Below are 24,223 nucleotides of genomic sequence, written 5' to 3'. Positions count from 1 at the left end.
AAGGTATTACATTTTTTACATTTTTTTGATAGTTTGCTTCCGGATCCAATCCTTATACATATTGCAATTCTTCTCTCAGTACAGGATATAACAATGCCATGCAGTATAACACATGAGGTGAAAGTGCTGTATGGAATTAAGAATATCTAGACAAGTCAGCTCTCCATACTTCTTCCTCGTGGTTACTTATTTTATTTACTACAATCCTATGTTCTCCACTTATGTTTCGCCGGGAATTCTCCTGTGCAGATGTAGTGAAATACATAATGAAGTAAGTTATATTTCTTAGCTGTTGAAAGCAGCACTCCACATAAACTGTCTAAGTTCTTGGTATGAGAATAATAGAGTGAGGTAGATGCACAAAAGATTGTTTTACAGATTGGGACACATGATAAGTTACAGAGACGCCCAAGCAGCTGTAGTCTGCATTTATCTATATAGCCGACCATGCTCCAGAGTCCTAGATCAGCAATGGTGGCGTCAGTAGGAGAGCGTTTATCAAAACCTTGTACAATCCTGGCAAAGTAGCGCTGAGTGCTTTAAGTTAGTTCAAGGTCTTTACCATGGAGAGTGGGTAGTAATTCACAGCCATAAAAACTCGTTGCTAATATCATTCTTTTCCATATCTTAATACTTGCATAATGATGCAAATCCCTACTGTTTAGACCAACAGAGAGGAGGGAATTAACAGTGCGCCTTGCTTTAGTACAGCTCTCCTCAATATATAGTTTTAAAAAACGATTACTTTGTAGAAGAACATCCGCGTACTTTACACTATCAGACAGGGGTATGTCATGATCTCCAAGGTGATAAGCATGCATACGCATTAGTTGCTTCTGTTTTTGAAACACCACAATGTTACTTTTTGATGCATTACAGGTTAATCGCCATCTGGATGCGTAATTAACAACTGTGTCTACAGGTAGTTGTAGACTTTTAGGGCTGTAACTAATAAGTGTAGTATCATCAGCAAGTAGTACACATGGCAATCTAACGTTATATATACATATTCCACTGTCTACCCGCCGGAGCTCAGTTAGGAGGTCATTTATGTACACGAAAAATAACCAAACTGAGATAACTCTACCCTGACCGATGCCTTGGTTAACAGCAAAAGTATCAGACTGTTCACCCTTGTACTGAACGCAAGCATACATACATGGAAGTGTAGCAGTGACGTAGCAGAGACCACATTTTACCTCTTATACCCAGATGATAAAGTTTAAGGAAGAGACCCGATTGCCATATTCGGTCAAAGGCCTTCTCGTTATCTAGGAATGCTGTGTAGATACATGACCCCCTATTAAGATAGGTTTGCACACATTCAATAAGGGTAAATAGCGACATGACAGCGCCATGTTCTTTCCTAAATCCAAATTGTAGCACATCGGGAAAATTGCAAGCATTTTGGGAGGTCCACGTTTTTAGTCTTCCTAGGAGAATTTTCTCAAAACGTTTACTTAAACAAGATGTAAGCGTAATACCTCTATAATTGGCCGGGTTTGGTGTATCCTTTTCACCTTGTAGATGGGTATAATTACCCCGTGCCTTTACGCAGCAGGTGTGTACTGAAGTCTAAGAATAGCATTGAATAATAGTGCTAACTTCCCTACCAAAAGCTCACCACCAAACATCACATGCTCATTATTAATTTTGTCAGGGCCAGGCGATTCGTTTCTACTCAATTTCTGTACATATCTTGTGATTTCGTAAACGGATATGTCTGCACAATGTATATAATCAACCCATGAATTAGTTTCATTGCTGGAGGCTAATTTGACAATTTCACGGTCAATTCGATGTTTGAAATCTTGATCAAATTGGTCACAATCGTACGGTTTTGCTAAATCCGCAGCGTTATCTACCCCAGAGCTGACAGATGTCAGTGGGAGATGTTGCACTGAAGTTATCATACGCAAGTTTATCAACTCCGATTTTGTGCTTACGTAGCTTTCGCACAGACTTATAAAACGTCGGTCTCACAGGTAGTTTCTAGGTCCGAGTACAGATTCTTAGTATAGGCCCGCTTTGACTGTCTATGGCGACGTCGGAATTCTCGCTTGGCCTGCTTATACGATTTATATGGATCGAAATTATCCCCCCATGGCTTATCCTCGCACAACCATCGCCTCCTAGCAACGCCCATGTTAAAATGTTCGTTATGCAGCCCATCCTGCTTCCAGTAAGGTTTTAGATGCGCTTTAAACTTACCTACTGGTAGAGACTGACTACTGGCTTTAATCATACATTCGCTTATTACTGTACTGAATGATTCAATAGCATCACGTGTATGAATTGATGAACAAATCACTGCATTGTTAAGCAGGTTATCAAGACAGTTCTTGTATGAAGAGATCTAAGGGCATTGGTGGATGGAAGCCGACATGCAATCACATACATGTCGGCGGAACATGGGTGAGTTAACTTAACAGCAATACAACAGTTGGCAGACGAACGTACACACTGTGCTTTCCATTTAGAATGAGTGTTCTGTAGAATAGCAATACCACCAGAACCTCTTGTGCAGGTAGTTACATCATCACATATGTAGGACAGAAGTTTACAGCATTTCAGATCATTCAGACATTGAATATTGCTTGTTTTCAACCAGTGTTCTTGTACAGCAATGACGTGGACATAGTCCGGTAAAACAGAGTTGATTTTGTGGGTCTGGTGCAACACACCACGCACATTCCAGGTCAACACACCACGCACATTCCAGGTCAACACACTTAGCGCAACCATCACAGACACCAGTTAGTATGTACAGATCCATTTTATTAGTAGATGTTTTCTCTGTATTGTTGGTGTTTCTGATCATTTTGGCGATACCTTGGCACATAGTCCCGACACACAATGTCCTCAGGCCAGAAGTATTCGTCATTATCATGACGTCATAATCATTTAGTGGCAGGTTGACTTGTACAGTATATGTTTCAGATTTATCGAAGTGGGTCCGTTTCTTCATGAGGCGGACATACGTTACATGGACGTGACGTTCTTGGGCACAGTGGGATATGACGCTTTTCAGTTCCTCAAAGGACTTGTCTGCCTTGATGTCAGACAGAACAATCCGCTTCGTTCGAATATGCGACACACCTTCCAGGGTGTTATAGGATTTGCTGAGAGATCGTATGGGATAGCCTTTGTTTTTGGGGTTACTCACTATATTCCGTTGGGTAGATTCCTTCCTTGATCCACGCCTGTCGTACTTGGTGGTCTCATTACTATCTCCATTAAATTCAAGGCCATGGGAATTCTCTGTGTATAGTTTCCATATATATTCTTTGTCAGAGAGATCTACCATATTACTCGATCCTTGGCGACTAGTGTTGCTATGAGTTTTCGAGGGTCCTGTGTCGGACACAGACACTTCGGTGACAGAGTCAGCATGTGTGACCTCCATATTGAGGTTCGACTGTTCATCGGTATGACTCGTGGGAACATTTATGAGGACATTAGTGATAGAAGCTCTGTCGTCAGTGACGATGTCACAGTCATCTGTCGGTTTGGCGTCGGGGATTGTATCACGTGTCTGAGTGCTAGGTTTTGATACATCGTGTTTTCTTGATGCAGTCACTTTGGAAGGAATTTCGCATCAGTTTGGTAGTTAGCACGTAACAATTCATGTCCAGTTCTGTTATCCTGTCTTTTAGGGACTTCATTTCCTGTCGTTCTAGTTTCAACTGTGCACTGAGTTCAGTTCGTTGTGCGTCGGATTCCTGTAGTTTTACATAACATGTACATATGGCAGGGTGATAATTCTAGTGAATGCTATAACTATATGTATTGCAGAGTGAAAATACTCGAGAATGCCATAACATTTACATAATAGCTTGATAATAGAGTGATAGTTCTAGTAAATGACATAACATTTACACATGGCAGTGTGAAATTTCTAGTGAGTGCTATAGCTCACTATTGAGTACTAGTGAGTGAATGCTAAACTATGCACATATGTTAGTAATAATTCTAGTGAATGCTATAACTATACACATATGTTAGTAATAATTCAAGTGAATGCTAAACTATACACATGTTAGTAATAATTCTAGTGAATGCTAAACTATACACATATGTTAGTAATACTTCTAGTGAATGCCATAACTATACACATGTGTTAGTAATAACTCTAGTGAATGCCATAACTTTACACATGTGTTAGTAATAATTCAAGTGAATGCCATAACTTTACACATGTGTTAGTAATAATTCTAGTGAATGCTAAACTATACACATATGTTAGTAATACTTCTAGTGAATGCCATAACTATACACATATGTAAGTAATAACTCTAGTGAATGCCATAACTTTACACATGCGTTAGTAATAATTCAAGTGAATGCTAAACAATACACATCTGTTAGTAATAATTCTAGTGAATGCCATAACTATACACATATGTTAGTAATAATTCAAGTGAATGCCATAACTATACACATATGTTAGTAATAATTCAAGTGAATGCTAAACTATACACAAATGTTAGTAATAATTCTAGTGAATGCCATAACTATACACATGTGTTAATAATAATTCTAGTGAATGCTAAACTATACACATCTGTTAGAAATAATTCTAGTGAATGCTATAACTATACACATATGTTAGTAATAATTCTAGTGAATGCTATAACTATACACATATGTAAGTAATAACTCTAGTGAATGCCATAACTTTACACATATGTTAGTAATAATTCAAGTGAATGCTATAACTATACACATATGTTAGTAATAATTCAAGTGAATGCTATGACTATACACATATGTTAGTAATAATTTAGTAATGCTAATTCTATGAATGCTATGCTTTAACTATACACATATGTTAGTAATAATTCTAGTGAATGCTAAACTATACACATATGTTAGTAATAATTCAAGTGAATGCTAAACTATACACATCTGTTAGTAATAATGTTAGTGAATGCCATAACTATACACATATGTAAGTAATAATTCTAGTGAATGCCATATTTATACACATATGTTAGTAATAATTCAAGTGAATGCCATAACTATACACATATGTTAGTAATAATTCTAGTGAATGCCGTAAGTATACACATATGTTAGTAATAATTCAAGTGAATGCTAAACTAAACACATCTGTTAGTAATAATTCTAGTGAATGCTAAACTATACACATATGTTAGTAATAATTCTAGTGAATGCTTTAACTATACACATATGTTAGTAATAATTCTAGTGAATGCTAAACTATACACATATGTTAGTAATAATTCTAGTGAATGTTAAACTATACACATATGTTAGTAATAATTCTAGTGAATGCCATAATTATACACATGTGTTAGTAATCATTCTAGTGAATGCTAAACTATACACGTGTTAGTAATAATTCTAGTGAATGCTATAACTATACACATATGTTAGTAATAATTCTAGTGAATGCTAAACTATACACATATGTTAGTAATAATTCTAGTGAATGCTAAACTATACACATATGTTAGTAATAATTCTAGTGAATGCTAAACTATACACATATGTTAGTAATAATTCTAGTGAATGCTAAACTATACACATATGTTAGTAATAACTCTAGTGAATGTTATAACTATACACATATGGCAGAGTGATAATATTATAAAACGCCAGGTCGACCATTTCATAATTTGTACGATGTTGGATTAGGGATTCAGGAATGTTGTCAGTACGTTCCAACTGTGCTGGCATCATTAATCAGAATAGACTCCGAGTAAGCAGCTTGCGCGAAAGTAATAGATTTCTAATAGAGGAAACAGGGTGCTCCGGAAGGTATTTTTCGTACTCACCGTGGTTAAGTTGGGCAGCATCTTGAACAGATCCCGCACTGTTGTTTTCACTTTCGGCTATGAAAACGAAGATAAATGATGCTGGAGGTTTTACAAATCATCATACATATGCTAATGAAATGACGTGTCAAGTACATATTCGATATATGAGATTTAATGTGCTGTTTTTCCGTTCTATACTCAGATGTTCTTAAGATGTCTGTTAAAAGTATTCTGATCTAGGAGTCTTGTGTTGTCAGATGTTTCAAATTGTTAAATCGTGCATGTAAGCACAACCGATCATAAGACCCGTGTTCACTGGTTTTATGATACCTTTGTAACCGACCTTAGTTGATAACTTAATCATATGGTCCGTGTTGGTAATAATATTGTATTTGTCTTCAGATTTTGGATTACCTGTTGTCCGGAACTGAACTGTGGGTGTGCCCGCCATAGTCCATCAATTTTCCTGTGTTTCAAGTACGGGTTGAGGGCTTGTTGGTGCTTGGTGTACACTTTCTGGGCTTGATGCCGCTTGGGGTACGCTTTCTGGGCTTGATGGCACTTGGTGTACACTTTCTGGGCTTTATAGCGCTTGGGGTTCGATTCTGGGCTTGATGGCGCTTGGGGTACGATTTCTGGGCTTGATGGCGCTTGGGGTACGATTTCTGGGCTTGATGCCGCTTGGTGTACACTTTCTGGGCTTTATAGCGCTTGGGGTTCGATTTCTGGGCTTGATGGCGCTTGGGGTACGATTTCTGGGCTTGATGGCGCTTGGGATAGATTTCTGGGAATGTTGGCGTTTACCTGCCCGTCTCGTTCTGTCAAAATTATATGAAATAATATAATATTATTGCGAAGCGATTTTAAGAGAATTACGGATTTGACTAAAATTAGTCTCTCAGTTTCTTACTATCGTTGGGGACGATGATGAGTTTGGCCTTCCCCATTTTTCTCTCGAGATCTTGGAGGGACTGCAGGGCTATTGTCCTCACCCTCCTTCCCTTGTCACATCGTGCATATGTGAAGCCAGAAAGGGAGAGAGGGACTCTTGGAAACAAAGACACGACGTGGGCCTCCAGTCGTCCCAGAGTCCAACTCCTCAGGAGCCTTATGACTTTGGATTCTGAAACAAACGTATTTCCAGTGTCTAATCCAATGTATCATTATCCAAACATCTCTGCTCACATACCAAAATTCTTCAGCTTAGTATCCTAGAAGAAAGTTCCAGAATAAGACATATAAACGTGGAGGAAAAAAGCAGAATGAAAAATGTAAACATATTGTAATTAGTGTATCGAACGTGTAAATTTTCTGGTGTTGTTTTCTCTCAATTGTGTCATTATCCTAAACAAAGCGACAATAAACGAATTTCAACTCGGAAAAACTTTTGTGCCCTATTACCTGCATTAAAGATAAATGTTAAAATCGTTTCAGTTATACATTGGCGGAAGATTTGTGATGTCAGTAACCTTACCAAATCCATTCCTGGTGAGATATTTACATTCCGCTGTTGAAGGAAAGAAGACAGTGTTGCTCCTTCATAGCAGAAGCATGTTGTCTTCCACTCAATCCTCTTTCTCCTTCCTCTGTGCCTCTCTTCGTCTGTAATGGTTCATTCAATTACCACTATAATAGTTTAAAGCTTTGTTTTAAACATATTTCATTCGTGAGAAAAGGATTGGGTACAAGTTATACATCTTAGAACAGCCTCTCTGTAGTATTTACATGGTATTATCTACATTTATTACATAAGATGGACAGACAAAAAGAAAAAGATGGGAAACAATTGCAATAATTTAAACAATCTTGACAAATATATGTTTGAAGAATTTTAAATGTTTTGATTTATGCGAAATCAGACCTGCATTGCCATGTAATAGTAACTCATAGTTTATATTGATATTGGTAACACTGCGTAAATTAGTCATCATGGCAGTTCTCTGGACAGCATATACTTGATACTCAAATAGGTAATGATAAGAATTTTCACAAACATTTCCACAAGAACAACTTGGGTTATGTTTTATACCAACACGGAATAGATCATGATTCAATTGACAACACATGTAACGTAGTTTGTAAGGATGATATCAGCGTTTCTCGGTCCAAAAACAAAGTATTGAGGAGTAGTTTTATGTTTTATAACGATATTACATAAAAAGAACTCAATGAAACGCGTTTTCTCACTCCAACTGGAAATTCGTTCCACATTTTAATTGTGGATGGAAAAATACGAATCATACGAACATTTTAATAGTGATAAAGGAAGTGAAACATCATCAGTTGAGAAAATTATAGTTACGTTTAGATGCTACGTTTCCAAAAACAAGATCATTATGATACGATGGTGCCATATTATTCTGTATTTTGTAAAAAAAGACAAAATTCTTTCTCCTACGTTCTGCTAAAGTTTCCCAACCAGTTTCATAATACAGATGTTCATGATGAGTATATTTAGGTAAACCTGTTACAATTCTTGCTGCTTCTAATTGCAGTTGTTCTGATTCATTTTCTTGATATTGAGCACATCCATCCCATACTTAACACGAATATTCGAAATGGCGTCTTATGAACATTACTTAAATTGTTGTCAATACAGAGAGCGGTAATAATATTTGAGTATTCCTGGAGAAGATATCATTTTTGAAGTTATTTTTAGAATATTATCAGTATGGTCAGACCATTTACAATCTTTTGAAAATGTTAATCCCAAATGTTTATGATTATTAACTGTTTTGACAAGAGCCCCGTTAAAGTGAGGTGAAATTGGGTTTTACGTCGTGCTTGAGAATATTTCGCTCATATGACGACGTGCATGCATGTGTATGTGTATGTGAGGCTGTTTGTACTAGCCCAGACTTAAGCTGGTTTTATAGTGCTAGTCCACTGAGATACCATGCCGCAGTGAAGCATGAATACCCCACTCTGACACATTATACTGACTCCGAGCCGACCAGTCCTTGTTGTACCCATTAATGCCGAGCGCAAGGCAGGGACCAACAAGTACCATATTTTAACGTCTTTTTGGTATGACGCCGTCGGGGATCGAACCCGCGACCTTCCGCTCTCCGGGCGGACGCTCTAACCACTACACCACGGAGGCGGTCCCCCGTTAAAGTAGAGATTAAGTGCATCAACATTCTTTTGCAATGTTTTATCAGGATAAATAGTGCCTCAGTTTTATCAGGATTATATGTTATAAGCCAACGCTTATAGTTTAAAGTTGTATTCACTAATCACGTTATATATGATTGTCAAAACTTTGTAAAAAACCTAAATTTGGTTTGCAATGAACACAGAAAGACTTGGGATACTGACGTCGAAAGACAGCACCATCTTTAGACGAAGAATATAACAGAATAACAGAAGTTTATTGTATTCCGAGGCCAGAGTACAGTTTAAGATGTAGTTTAAGATGTAGTTTAAGATGTTACATACATTTTCAGAGCGTTATGATCTTAAGATGATACCATATGCACTATAGTACACAATGCCATTGAGAATGTGATCACATGCAACAAGCTCTGTTTGGGACCACGCCTTCCCAACAAAGCATAGAGCCCTGCCGGACCGAGTCCCAACCAGGACCCGGACCCACATCCCCACAGCCAGGCACCCAACCGCCAGCACAAAGTCAGCCGCCAAGAATTCTCACATACCAATGCATTGTGGTCTAATATTAATACCCTTGTACATATTTGTCAAACGAGTTCCCTAAATCAACGTCAGGATTTAACAGAGTTTTGAAGTAATTATACCAACTATCTGCAGATATGACACAGTCGGCCGATTTTTTTCCCACAAGTTTTCAACTTGTAACCGCTCTGTCTCTCCCCATAGGCTATTTTTGTTCTTGTTTCAAGTCCTTAACAACTGCTGACATTTTGTCACACTTTGAAATACGTCCTCCGTAGTGTTCTGATTTAAGTCTTCTGTTGACTGAATGTCCATTAAAATGCATTTAATGTCCGCATCTTCCTGTTGTGTAATTAAATTGAAATAATGTCACCCACCTTAGTACTCAATATAATCTTCATAAACTTTAATTAAAAAAATATGTACATATACTGTGTCAAAATAAAACAAAACAATTTCACAATTCATATTTGTAAATAAAATTATGGATTGTTATAGTAGACAGTTTTCGGGTATCGTAATAATAATCCCAGAGTATCGACTCAAGAAAAAAATTCACCACAGCACATTTAAGTCAATCCAAACATCGTGCAGACAGGCTTGTCGAACGGGGGTGTCAGGCTTGCTGGCTTGGTTGACACATGTCACCGGTTCCCGCAGGTCGATGCTCGTGCTGTTGATCACTGGATTGTCTGGTCCAGACTCGATTATTTACAGACCACCGCCATATAGCTGGAATATTGCTGAGTGCGGCGTAAAACTAAACTCACTCGTGCAGACAGACGAGGTGTTGGCTATATCTCCAGCATTTATATGACGGGCGAATAACAACACATGTCAGTTCGGGTCATGTCGTCCTAAACTTCGTACAACATCCATCAGCAGTATCGCTGTATGGAGTATACGACAGAGCCTGGTCAGACAACTTCCACGATAGGCCGTATCAGGCACTAAGCTGGCTACCCACTGCGTGCGCCACCTTGCGCGAAAGCTTTCGATATGCGAGACGGGGCCCAGCTTAATCAGGCACTTGTGCAAACGTCATAGGTTATGTACATCCGGTGTACGAGAGCGCCATTTTCAAGTGTGCAGTCGTTGATTGTCAGAGTTGACAAAAGAATGTGAGCATATATATATCTATGCCTTTGCTAAAGTAATGGAATCTATCCCTACGACAAAACCAGGTCACACCGGCACACTGAAAAATTACATAAAGTTCTTTTCCTGGAAATATTTCCGCCTGTAACCCCCGTTTTTTATGATGCCTTGAAAAAGTGGTTTTGATAGAAAGCCTACTCTAAACCTAAACCTAACCCCTCGAAATAGCCATAATAAATAGAGCTTACTGGGGTTACGGGCGGAACTCTTACCCTGCGTATGATACAGGCTTACCTAAACTGTCATTACTGACCGATAAGCATTGTGTCGTGTTTAACAACAATGACACTAAATGGCAACTAGAAGAGAAGATAAGAGACGTGCAGTATCCATATTTGTCTTGGAGCAAATTTACAAATGTTGGCCTCTTGATCTTAGCCAAAGGTAGTTCATATAAATAAACTCGTATTCCATCCAACACACCTTGGTGTTGTTGGCAAAGTTGTCTAAGCTAAAGGTAACCAAACCCTGGCCCTCACCCTGAGGGATGTGTAAAATTCTAGGTATTCATGTTTATTGATATGTGGAGGTAAGCAGGTGAACACGTAATTTGGACACCCACTTCAGAAGATAAATGCCTCAAGGTCAGTGTGTTTGTACATATTTTGGATGGGTTCACATTCCACAGGGTCCACCATACATAGTAGTGCTATAAAATAACAGAGTAAGGCCACAGAAATATGATCTTGTTTTTTCTCTCATATTTTTCGAAAATAGGGAGAAATTCAATATACTGGTAGTTCCTCTTTGATAGCTAGGATATTGTTGTGTGAGTGAGATAGCTTGCAACATTTATTTGACTATGGTGTTTCAGATTGAAGGTCTTGGACATTTATAACTCTGAAAAAACCCAATCACAGATATTGTGCTGACAAACTTAAAAACAATCATGGTGAATTTTGGACTAAAACCATTGATGTTTTCCTGTATAGCCAGAGGGATGCAACTGTGAAAACTAACCTTAGTATCCAGTATCATTTAAAGGGGAGAGTAGAACCCTATGCATGCTTCTGATTTACGATTATGAAATACTGAACTTATGCTTCACAAAATACAAAATCACACTGAAAATGTTCAATGTAAGATATTGCTACAAAGCGGGTTTTCTCAGTGTACGTACTGTTTTTTCACCAATTTTGTGTCCCTAATCTTTGGTACCTTTTGACTTGCCAATGATTGTAGCTGTTTACAATATGGTTGAGCACTCCTTGTTTAAGTCTATATGCTGACCTTGGAGCATGTAGATGTCTCTAAAATACAATACTATGGCCCAAACACCTGATGCCATAATCCTCCCTAATTTCTAACAGTTTCATAGCACATGACACTGCAGATAGTATCATAATGTTCAGCATCAGCTGGACTTCCTATGGACTAATGTAACAGTTCTCCCCTTGATGCTCCAGTCAGTGTGGAGGAGTAGCTGAACACCACAATGGATTACCAGCAAGAAGTAGAGACGTTTCGTTCCCAAGCTGCAGGAAGCCAGGGAGAAGTTCAACCACTGGACGGAGATGAACTTCTCGACAGCTTACACAAGATCTTGCCCTGACTTCCAACAAACTCCTTCAGGATTCACTTGGTTTGTCAGTTATCTGGGATTTATTCCTTGTGCTATGCATTTTAGGGGGTATCCTCACATGAAAATTCTTCTTGGTCAAATGTTTCAGGTTAACTTGAATTCCTCATACAAAATCAAATGCAAGACATGCTTTTGTAAATGGTTTAAAACATTATCCACAATGTGGATGCATTATTGCTTAAAGGTCATATGAAACCAAAAAATCAAACATAATTAAAACACAATTATCACTTATTCATGACATATAATATACATTGCTGGTTATGAAAAAACATATAAACAAAATTATAAGCGTACAATCGCAAATCGAAAGTGCAATATTGTGTGCTTGGGTTTACTTCCCAAGAAACGAAGCAGCCGGGATACCGAACCCAGTCAGAGCGGGTGGGTGTGCACTCAAGTGTAACGGCTGGTTCATTTGCCGATGCCCTCATGGCTCATTGTGTGTGTATATATAGAGATGTTGGGTTTTGTAAATACATGCTCATTTTTTGTGTATAACATTTTACAATCAACAGACATCATAACATGTCATGTGCTGAAGTATCGCACCTGCCTGTCTGTAATTACATAATGTGACAGAGACAGAACTCGGGCCATAAATCAATGCATTTTGTTTATGGTGTATAGCCTGATTGGTGTTAAGTTCAAATTGCATGTGGTCAGTGATAGCAGCTGTGTATTGAATATTGTCATTAGCAGACAGGCAGGCAGACACACAGGTGTCAATAAAACAAGACATTGAGTTTTGTCTGTGACAAAGACATATCTATATCACAGTTAGAAATTCTGTCGACGCTAAATAATGACACTGCTTTCAAGTATCGAACTGAGAAAGTGACTCGGTAAGAAGAACGTGTGGTGAAATAGACAAATGAAATTATATAAACAGTTAATTTACTGTCATAACATATAAAATGCTCGCACCTGTGAGATATCAACAAAACATTACAAAAATAGCTCACACCAAAGCCTTCACCGAGTATTCACCGGACAACCCGTGGACAAAAGGATTGTCCACACAAATGTATTGTTCATTCGTTGTACTGATTTATTCACCACTGTTAACCAGACAGGTTATTAGGTTTCAGTTTGTGTACATACGAACAGTTCGCGAAAACACACCTGACAACAACTTACTTCGCGGAAAGCTCGAGCATGCAAAAAGCTTGCATTTTCGCCACGTGTGTACTTGTAGTTCGAAGTGGAATTGAAGTGAGTTCGTTTCGATATGTTGATAAGGCAGCACGCCTTGAGATAGTTCGTTAGTGGTAACCATTTGGGTGTTAGATTGTTTGACAGAGGTTTAGTGTAATAGAAACTTAGGAATGTAAGATATTGTAAAGGTAATAAAAGGTAAATTAAAACAAATATTAGATTCAGATTTAGTAGTTTTGTTTGATATCACAACTAGTACAGTTCCTGCGGACCAACCCGCTTCCAAGCTTCGCAAACCTATTTCACTGCGCACGTGCTATGAGCGCAGCCCAGCTGTTGAAACAAGTTTTCCCCCCGAAAAGTCGGGGGGAAATTAGTGAAACGTTTGAACTCTGATTTCGCGCAGGTTTTTTCATCGCGTTATTTTTCAACTTTATAAGTTGAATTTGCATTTTTGACGATATGTTTTGGTAAGTCCATACCGAAAGGTATCAGAATCTGCAAAGTTGTGTTGTGCATGTGACCTTTAAGCAGCCTATACTCCATGTATGTCTACTGGATGGTTACTATGACATCAATGAAATGACATCACTTCTCTCTGACACTGAAAGTGGCTAGTTGCACTACACTCAATACATAGGTTATTACAGAGACAAAGATTTTCTTCATTTTAACTTCTTTACTTTATGAACATGAGATATCAGATTTAATTCTTAAACCAAGATTAGTTTATATACTGACGTAAACAGATTACTGACAAGCCAGGAAGTTAGTAGTTATCGTATCAAGGTGGAAAGGCCTCACTTGCTCTTAATAATATCTCAACCCTCAAACGATGTTGCCTGTTTTCGATTGCTGTGTTGTAAGTGTCTTGTGCTATGCATCTGAAGTATGGGGCTCTCATAAGGCTGAAAACATCGAAAGATTACATTTGGATTGTTGTGAGCGTTTATTGGGTGTAACAAATCAACTTGTAATTGTATGGTTTATGCCAAACTTGGTTATTATCCTTTGCGCTACAAACGGATGTTCAATATTGTCAAGTACTGGAGTAAGCTGCTAGGAACTGATAACTATATTCTGCGTGGGTGTTATGACTATCTATGTGATGAGATAGAAACAAATAATGTTCAGAACTGGGCCTTTCAGGTTAAGAATGTTTTGACAACTCTTGGTTTTGGTGATATGTGGTAGTGTTGGGAATTGGTTAAAATCTCAAAATTGATGATTGGTTCAACTTCATTACAACCGATCAATCATCGAAAATAATTGGTTAGCGTCATTTATGAAATTTGTTAATGCACATAAAAATAAGGGAAAAAACAGGTAGTTCTTTTGGGGCTTTTTGGCAAAATTTCTTGTAGTGCTTACAAAATGTAACAGACAAAACCAACCATGTGAAATATATTGTTAATGAAAACAAGTGTTCCAAAATTGGTTGTGTTCGATTCTGAGAAATTATGATCGATTGCTTGGTCGTTTAGTCTCTACGACCAATCTTCGATTATTTCAATTAATCGGACCACACTAATATGTAGTATAAGCAAAAATTGAATGTCTCTTATCTGCCTGTCATTAAACAAAGACTCATTGATCATGTAAGAGTAGATTGTATAAACATATCATTGATACTTACACTGTGCAATATTATCATCAAAAATCAATTCCTGCAATTTATACAAAATATTTGTCTAGATTTTGATTCTTTTCATATAACTTATATATTGAAACAGGAAGGTATAATAATGTTGACATAAGCAATAGAACATGTCTGTCCTGTGTCCAGTGATATAGAGGATGAATTCCATTTTGTTTTAAAATGTCCTGTTTATTATGATTGAAGGAAATTGTACATTAAGCCTTACTATTGGAAAAATCCATCAGTTTTCAAATTTGTCTAGCTCTTAAGTATCCAAAATGTTAAACAACTCTGTAATCTTGGTAAATTTCTATTCAAGGCTTCAAAGTTAAGACTAAATTTATTGTAAAATGTGTTTGTATGTTCTCCTTATGCTTATATCTTGTACCAAACCAACCGGTGTCCTCCCATTACGCAGACAGCCAGTTGGCAGACACCTTAAAACAACAACATTTACGGTTCAGTGAACAGATTATCTACTACCTGTTACCTACACATTATTATGGAATAGTCCAAATAAAAACACAGGAACTGAAGCTAAATTCTTCAAAGGCATTTAGAAGCTGGTGTAGTAATACAAGACAAATCTTACGGATAACATAAATCAAGAAGTTGTTATCCATAAGATTTGTCTTGTATTAAAACTGAAGCTATATTATTTATTTTGAAAGATGGACGAAAAGACAGTAATTTGAATTTTTATTGCTGCAATATGAAAACAGTTTTTCACAAACATTTCGGTTTAACCTTCTAGTCTAACGGGAGTCGGCATCATTATATTGAAAACATTAGCTTAGCTATTAGAAATTGCGACACTGATGTATCATATAAATCAAATAAAGTAAATGTGAACCTAAATATTATTCATATGGAATAAAGAAGTTATATGTTTTGCACACAGTTATAGGATCTATGACGAGTGAACTTAATTACGATTTATTTAGAATAAATATTTAAAATATGACGCATCATGTCAATGTGGCCATGGATGTGAGAATGTTTATCATTACGTCCTTGAATGGCCATCGTATACTACTCAAAGACATAAACTGTTACAATCTTTAGAAAGTGTTGTTAAAACTGGAACACTGATTTGTATTAATCGTATCTTACATGGCAATGCAGGTGTCTCATTTACTGCAAATCAGAATGTTTATAAATATGTACATATCTATATCTCTCTCACAAAACGTTTTCTCAGTTAACTTCTGTTGTACATATGCTATTATTGGGAGGGGGCTTTTCTATCAATAAACACAATCAAACCTCTCAGTGACAAACCTGTTTTTATATTCGATAGTAATTGATAGTAAAAACAATTTTGAGAGGAGAAATCATTTATCATTTAAACACAACAAAGTTCTATGTACCTACAATCAAACTTCTCAGTAACGAACCTGTTTCAGGCTCACCCTGCTCTACTCACTAAACAGTGGACTGTTCCATTATACCCGTAGGTGTTACCCTAATTAACCTTCTAGTTCAGTGTCTGTCAATTGGGTGTCTGTCAAATGGGAGATAACCAACCAACCACCCTGTTGATACTAAGAATGTATATTGTCATGTTCACCACTGATTAGCTGTACAGTGATATAGTCACATTGGATTCAATATGTGCTGTGGATCCCACCTGGAAGACCTGGGAATTTCACACCCCATTTTCCAGTCTTGGAAAAACCATGGAATTTGGAAAAAAATGGATGAAATCATCGAATAATTTTGGGCTTAATAAAACTCTATATCTTAACAATTCTACAAAGGCTTTGGCAGCCTTCAACATATTGGTTATATGTCAATAAAGCCAGATGAAGAGTAAAAGAAAAATTGTTACACTTGAGATTTCATTTTTATTATTTTAAAGCGGTGTGAATGGAAAACTGTAAAGGGAGATGGGAAATTTAAGATATTGTTTTATTTCAGACACAGTAATATATGTTTGAAGGTATCAAAATACCTTAGGACATATATTGTTGTGTCTGGAAAAAGCAATATTTGTCTGGAAAAATCATGGCAAAATCGTGGATTTATTTTTCACAAAAATGTGGGAACCCTGTGATGTGTATGCTGGCAGTATTCTTGAGGAGTGATCAATCTGAAGAAGTTGATTTCCAAACAATCTTTGACTCATGTTTAGAACAGGTTATTACTGTTAACAAACCAACAAATTTGGAAGAAGGATTTTAGATACTAAACATAATCTCACCATAGTTATCCTCGTGGCTTTTCATATGGAATATATCATCAATACATCTTGTGCTAAGAAGGTGTCGATTCTCTGTCAATGCAACAAAATCACACGATAAATCTCTATTGCTTGAAATAGAGACTATGCAGAAAGGGTATTCCACTGTGGCCTATTTAGGACACTGAATACCACCAGAAATACTGGGATACCTGAGACAATCAAAGTCAATACTTATTCAGTTATTGATATACATTTATTCCTATTGAAATCACAATACAGTTTCTGTAGTGAATGTATTTTGTTGAGAACACAAAAAATATTTCTTTATGTATCTACAGAGAAAAAGAAGGATCATGAGGATGGATTAAACAATCTCCGACATAAGTGTCAAGTCAGCAAGAAGGGTAAGCAACCATATATACAAACCGTGACAAACTTGTATGTAGTCTCTAAAGCAGATCATGCGGATTTTATAAACTCATTACACATCAGAAAATGGTCAAATGCAAGATATGTTATATATTGGATTACACTTTCTCTGTCAATTACAGATGTTAGTGGAGGCTGCAATGACTCTGTGGTTTAGATGCTGACTTTGTGTGCTGTCGATTTGGTGCCTGATTCTAAGAGAGTGATTGGTTCAAGTGCTGATGTTCTTTTTAACTAGTTATAGCTGTTAGGTTAGAACAGGTGTTAACATGATTTCATTTTCTGGATTTAGATTTTTCTGATTAGCTCAACAAACTTTTCATAGTTTCCTACGAATAATGACTAAAGTCTTTTGCTATTTCCTCCCAGGCGGGATATATATAGTATTTTATCAAGATAACGTGAGCCTATTAGTGAGTGAGTGAGTTTAGTTTTACTAAACTTTTAGCAATATTCCAACAATATCATGGTGGGGACACCAGAAATGGGCTTCACACGTTGTACCTATGTGGGGAATCAAACCCAGATCTTTGGCGTATTGAGGGAACACTTTAACCACTAGGCTACCCCACTCACCCCTCCAATCCATTTAGATCTTGTCATTCAGACACTGAGTTTAAATATAGTTGACTATTTCACTTACTACTCAGGAATAATTATGTTCATAAATGATTGGAATTTCTGATATCTGAATGTTTCAGCCCTTAATGAACACATTGCAAAAGTACAGGAGCTGAAGACTGAACTCAACCGCCTCAATGAGGAGTCTGATGAAAGGCTTGAACAACACAGGCTCATGGAACAGCATGTATTTAGTGTGGGAGAAGACATTAGCAGAGAGAAACAGTGTAAGGCTTTGTTTGTTGTATTTCTGTTCAGAGTTGTGTCCCTTGGTGGCATCAGGATCCACAGGTCAGGTGTTCTAATTGCTGATTACACCTGCAGGGGTCTATCTAGATGGCCCATGGTGGTGTCAGGATCCACATATCAGGTGTTTTAATTGCTGATTACACCTGCAGGAGTCTATCTAGGTGGCCCTTAATATTTATGCAATAATGTGCTTACTCTAATGTATTTGACTCTCCCCGAGTTTTTGTCATATTACACTCCCATGTAATAGCGTGAAAAGACAAATGTCAAAAAACTTTATATATATAATTAGACGTCTAATATAACAATTCACTATCCAAGAAAATGACATGTTTAGTGACCCTGCCCTGATTCCATTGTCTCTCTTCACCTCCCCATTCCTTCTTAGATATATGACCAAGACGGAAGGAAATCAGCTACTAAAGCTCTACAAGTAGATTGTGGTAGGTTGTTGTAAAACACACATCAGAACCCCCTGCTGATTCCTTCTTGTAATAAAAGTCGACTCCTTTGGACTGAAGGAAGTCAACTATTGAAATGCTACAAGTAGATTGTGGTAGGTTGTTGTAAAACACACATCAGTACCCCTCTGGAACTTTCACAAGTTCCCATAGATGTACCATTAAGGTTCATCTTGGCTAGCTATTTCCATCATGAAAACAACAATGTCATGAGGACATGTAATAGTCAAACTACAAGTTTTAGCAAGTTACTACTACTGCTACTACTACTACAGTCAATACTATTAACTATTGATATACAGTGATATATTGGATATTGATGCTTCCAGTGTTGTCTGCTCAAGAGAAAGCCATATCTGATAAGTTGACAGAGCTGGAGAGGGCAGCTGCCATGTTCCAAGACAGACTTGGACTTAAGTTCAAGAAGACCTCAGGTAATTCTGTTATTGGTATACACTTTCAGCTTATACAGGAGAACAGATTAACAAGGCTTTGTCATGATCCACAAACTGAAGGTGTTACACTTTAATGGTACCTTTCATGATATGTCAAAGATACTTTTCAAAGATAGTTTACCTAAAGGGTGCTTGAACTATATGACGGTGCATGAATAAACATCTTGTACTGACAAAAGAGTATGATTGATGTTTTATGAAAAATGTATGAAAGTGTCTTGACTACCCTTGTGGCAAATGAAATCAAGTTATTATTCACACTGGAATCACAATGTAATACACTGAACATGGATGAGCATTGAGATGTAATACACAGTGCACCCACAGAATAGAATAGAGACGTAATACAATGTGCACCCACAGAATAGAATAGAGATGTAATACACTGAAGAATCAAAGATATATGAAACCATACTCAATACAAACAAAAAAACATTTTGAAATAATGAAAGCTGCTCTATTGATTACCTCCCTTGCCAGGTGGTCGCCTGCAGGTGGTGTTCACCTGTGTTGATGACAAGGATCCTGATGCTCGCTTCTACTTCTATGTGCAGATTAACCAAGGACAGTACATAGGTGAGTTTACAGTGAGTTTATCCACCGCTGACTGGCTTCTATATCCAAGTGCAGGATCCTTTGGCTTATGGAAATTTTGTGGCAGAACTGGAGGTGATGTCTACCTACAATCAGGGCGGACTTCATCATTCCCACCTAGAGCCATGTGTGTGTATCATTCTGTATTGTCCTGTTCATCAGACTGAAGCACCAGAAAGAAAATGTGTTGGTCTGGCTATCGATATAGATGACAAAGACTGATGATCTTTTACTAAATCGATATTATCAAAATCATTGATAAATATTGGAGCAGTAACTTTGTGCAGATATGCTATTAGTCACGGAAGAAAACAGCATACTTCACATCACTGAGTGATTACAATTCTGCATTGATTACTTTGTTGACTTATTAAATATTTTACCCTAACAGTTGCTTTCTATCTTCAGCAATTGATAATAACAAGTCTGGTTCTGTATTCTAAAACTTTACTTCATCAGAATAACTATATCAATAATATCAATGACACAACTTTCATATTGATAATCATTAATAATTCTGATTACTGATCAGATGGGTAAATATTCCAAATCTCAAACATGACATCGACAACTGGACACTTTGATCAGTACTTGACCTCTTTTATTACTATGTAGTACACATTGCTGTCTAACTGCTTTGTCTTATCAGTAATGGGGTATGGGTAGCCCAGTTTTCTAAGATGTCACAATTTGCTTCCCTTTGGCACACCATAAACCCACGATCATGGGTTTGAACCCAGCTAAGACCTGAATAATATAGAAATATGTCTGGTTCAAACCAGCTGATTGGCTACATTTTACAGAGAACATATTGACTGACCAGTAAGATGACTTGAAATAGATCATGCTCAGGCCTGTAGTTCTAAATACATTTTGAAAACATATTCAGATAAGTTTTACTCATGACATATTTTCTAGCTGATAAAAGTATAGAGTTGTGTGAAAGAACATCATCTGATTATTATTAATTATCCTGAGATTTGACCTGAGTATCACCAGGAGATGTTGAAAGACTTGTCATGATGCTGGTTAGAATTGGTCTTCAGCAACCCATGCTTGTCAAAAAGAGGCGACTAATGGGCTCGTGTGGTCTGGCTCGCTGACTTGGTTGACACATCATCGCATTGTCCATTGAGTCCATTGGTTCTCAAGTTTTTGTGGGGCGATCCTAATGGTATTGGGGTATCCTAATGGTTAAAGCATCTGCTTATCATGCTGAAGACCTGGGATAGATTCCCCACATGGGTAAATTGTCTGAAGTCCATTTCTAGTGTCCCCTGCCATGATATTGGTGGATTACTGCAAAAAAGCAGAAAGACTTTACTCAAGTTGTCAGCCCAAAATGGGTGATTCTCTATCAGTGTGAATTCCGTGTCATTGATGCTCTGAACAGGTGGGAAAAGTATTAGTCCCAGTATGTTTCTTGTAAGAGCAGATTGAAGAGGAATGGGTGGTTACAATACAGATGGATTGTCTGCCAAAAGACTTGATAATTTACAGTTGTGATACTGCCATTTGGTAATTCAACATTCACCCATACACTATGACCCTTTAGTGCCTGCTGTGTGCTATGATTTATATGGGTCATTTTCAAAACTATTATCATGAATCTTGAAAGTGTTATTTTGTATCTTTCATTTATTTACCACAAAATAATAGCATTTTTCTAAAACATTATTATGTATATAGCTTTCAACAGTTAAAATTGTCTAAAATAGAGATCAGCTACTAAGCCCAGAACATCTTTTGATGACACCAGTATAAAGAGGAGTGTTTCATGTATTATCATGAATTAATTAGAGCAGTCAGTTAACACCAGTAAAAGTTAGGATAATAGTGGTAACGGTTTGGACAGGAATGGTAACGGGCAGGACATAAACCTTAAACAATTTAATTCAACATAGAAACAGGTAACATGAAAGGAAAAAACGACATCATTTACTTCAACTGCTAACCCTATTTTGTACAGACAGTGAAATGTGTATTAGAAATTGTAACTTGTAACAAATATGACATGTTTTCTTCCATGCTGTGGTAACGGTTTGGACATTTGTTATATCAATATGAAACTTGTGAATGAATTAAGGCTTTTGAATAAAAACAAACTGTAGCTTCTAAAGAATAGAAAAACACACCTGTCTAGATTGAAAATCACTTATAATCTAAAGAAGAGTGCAATTGGGGAACAAAAATTGAATGAATAGTAACGGTTGTGACATTATTGGTAACGATCAAGACATCAATGTAACAAACAAAGGTTGCAAAAGATTAAATTCTGAAAGGTACTGCAACAACTATGATACTGTGCACATGGTCATGCTACACAGGCAACTGCATCGATATCATTTTGCTGTTGATATTATGGTGCAATATTAGTCTCCATGAAATATACTTCTTTCATTTGCTCGGATACCTTTAGTGTTTGTTAATAGTGAGATGGTAACACATATTTATCAAATACAAAGGTTTGGCCAACATATTAGCACCTAGCAATATTCAAAGTAAATGGTAGCCTTACATATCTCACAGTTAAGTTAAAACAGTTTACACCCAAAAAATCTTTAAAGGTTGGAATACAATTAAGTTGTTTACCGTTACTACATTTTGTCCAAACTGTTACCATAGATGTCCTAACCGTTACCTTTAATTCATAAAGACTAGATCTTATAGAAAATAGAAACATAACGTGATAAATTTGTTTTGGTTTTTATTATTTAAAGCAGATAGATAAGTAAATAGATATTTATTATCACACCATATTCTTCAAAATTGAAATTTATTAAAGATATGTCCAGACCGTTACTATTATTTGTCCAAACCGTTACTAGAAAACTACTTTTTTACGCTACTACATCAAAACTCCTTTGAACAGTAAAATTCCATGCTTAAACTTATCTTAACTCTTAAAGTAATTGTAAATTTGTTATATTTAAAAAAATAATTAAATGCAGTTTGAGTATGCCTGTTCAATCCTAATTGGCATAATATAAATTAGTTTGTTTATTTGCATTTATATTTACATTATTTGTGAATATTGATATTAGGACCGTCAGCTCCGGACAGAGCAAATCTGCCAATTTTTTAACTTATGATATACCACATTTACTGACTAGCGAACATCTAAATATGTATTCTAGCACAACAAAAATCCTTTTTAGTTAACAGAGTTTGTGTTTTTATTTGGAAATACTACCAATTTTGAAAATGACCCATATATGTGTGTATATGTATATGTATACACCGATTTTCAGAATGTTGTGATTGTTTTGTGTTCCAGTTTCTGGCTGTGAGCCATTGGTGGACAACTTTGATGTCTTGGTGGAGAAGCTCAACTCCACAAACAACTTCCGATCTTTTGTCATTGCTGTAAGGAAAGCTTTCAAATCAACCATAAAAAGCTGAGCAAATACAAGCATTTTACCACCATTGGTGTAGGGGTAGCTGTGCAAGGCACACAAAAACATTTATTACTGTGATGGAACAAGACAGGATGGGGGACCTTGGACTCCTGAATGTTATCATGATTACAACTGGTATCAGAGGTTCTGTGGATCTTCTTTCAGATGCTTTGTGAGGGTTTGTAGTATATACATATGTCCATGCATAGTTTCTTAAACAAAGACCTGTTGACTTTCACTCCTAATCATATCCTGTATGTCAGCTGGTGTACAGTTGGAGAATGGACACCAAATGCAAGTTCTGTACTGGCACTTTCTGCAGTCTGGCATACATGAAAACTGATTAAAGAAGTTTTTAATCATAATGTCTCATGTCTTCAAACAGCCTTCCCATTGTTTAACACACATGGTCATGAGGCAACATTTCTGTAAACGGGCTCAGTCAGTCAGTTTCTCCAATGTTACTGGTATTGTAAGGATAAATGAATTTCAGAGGTTCTTTTTAGGTTTATAGATCTGATGACATGAAATAGTGAAATGAAATAGAATTACCATTATCATGAATATCCCTAAAATCACTCTGTAATTATAAGAGGATTATTTATTAAATATAAAATTCATGGCAAGGTGTTTATTGCAGAGTTCAGTTTAAATAAACTTAGTATTATTCGTTACACTGCTATACTGAGCCTGAGTCTAACAAAACCTAGCAGAAGGTCACGTCAGCTAACCTTTGGGACTAACCAATCAGAACACACCTTACCAAATCGCAAAAGCTAACATTGTGTAACAAATAATACTGAGCCTAAGTTTACTTAGACTGTTGCAGAGTTTGAAGCAATGTAGGCCAATACGTTAAAGGCCTTTCAATATAT

General features: G+C 36.8%; 1 protein-coding gene across 2 annotated transcripts; it reads left to right on the top strand.

The window, feature by feature from the left end:
* Positions 1–10,375: 10,375 nt before the first annotated feature.
* On the top strand, positions 10,376–23,710 carry LOC124278176 (kinetochore protein Spc25-like). 2 transcript variants are annotated; one of them, XM_046713914.1, is made up of 7 exons: positions 10,376–10,540; positions 11,984–12,159; positions 17,480–17,545; positions 18,272–18,418; positions 19,231–19,335; positions 19,837–19,932; positions 23,228–23,710. In XM_046713914.1, the coding sequence occupies exons 4-7, from the start codon at positions 18,367–18,369 to the stop codon at positions 23,350–23,352; spliced, it is 378 nt and encodes a 125-aa protein (XP_046569870.1). In that variant the 5' UTR covers positions 10,376–10,540; positions 11,984–12,159; positions 17,480–17,545; positions 18,272–18,366; the 3' UTR covers positions 23,353–23,710. The 2 variants fall into 2 exon arrangements, with proteins under 2 accessions (XP_046569870.1, XP_046569871.1); XM_046713915.1 differs by having other exon boundaries at positions 11,964–12,159.
* The last annotated feature ends 513 nt before the right edge of the window (positions 23,711–24,223 follow it).

Source organism: Haliotis rubra, unplaced genomic scaffold, assembly GCF_003918875.1.
Source record: "Haliotis rubra isolate DU_JTF1 unplaced genomic scaffold, ASM391887v1 Scf232, whole genome shotgun sequence".
NCBI classification, from domain to species: domain Eukaryota; kingdom Metazoa; phylum Mollusca; class Gastropoda; order Lepetellida; family Haliotidae; genus Haliotis; species Haliotis rubra.
This window is presented reverse-complemented; position numbering and strand designations above follow the sequence as displayed.

Bases quoted from the DNA above. Each gene is read 5' to 3' on its own strand.
- LOC124278176 (XM_046713914.1), top strand. From the start codon at position 18,367: ATGGAACAGCATGTATTTAGTGTGGGAGAAGACATTAGCAGAGAGAAA. The intron at 18,419-19,230 runs GTAAGGCTTTGT...TGATGCTTCCAG, and splicing joins CATTAGCAGAGAGAAACAGT to TGTTGTCTGCTCAAGAGAAA. The intron at 19,336-19,836 runs GTAATTCTGTTA...CTCCCTTGCCAG, and splicing joins TAAGTTCAAGAAGACCTCAG to GTGGTCGCCTGCAGGTGGTG.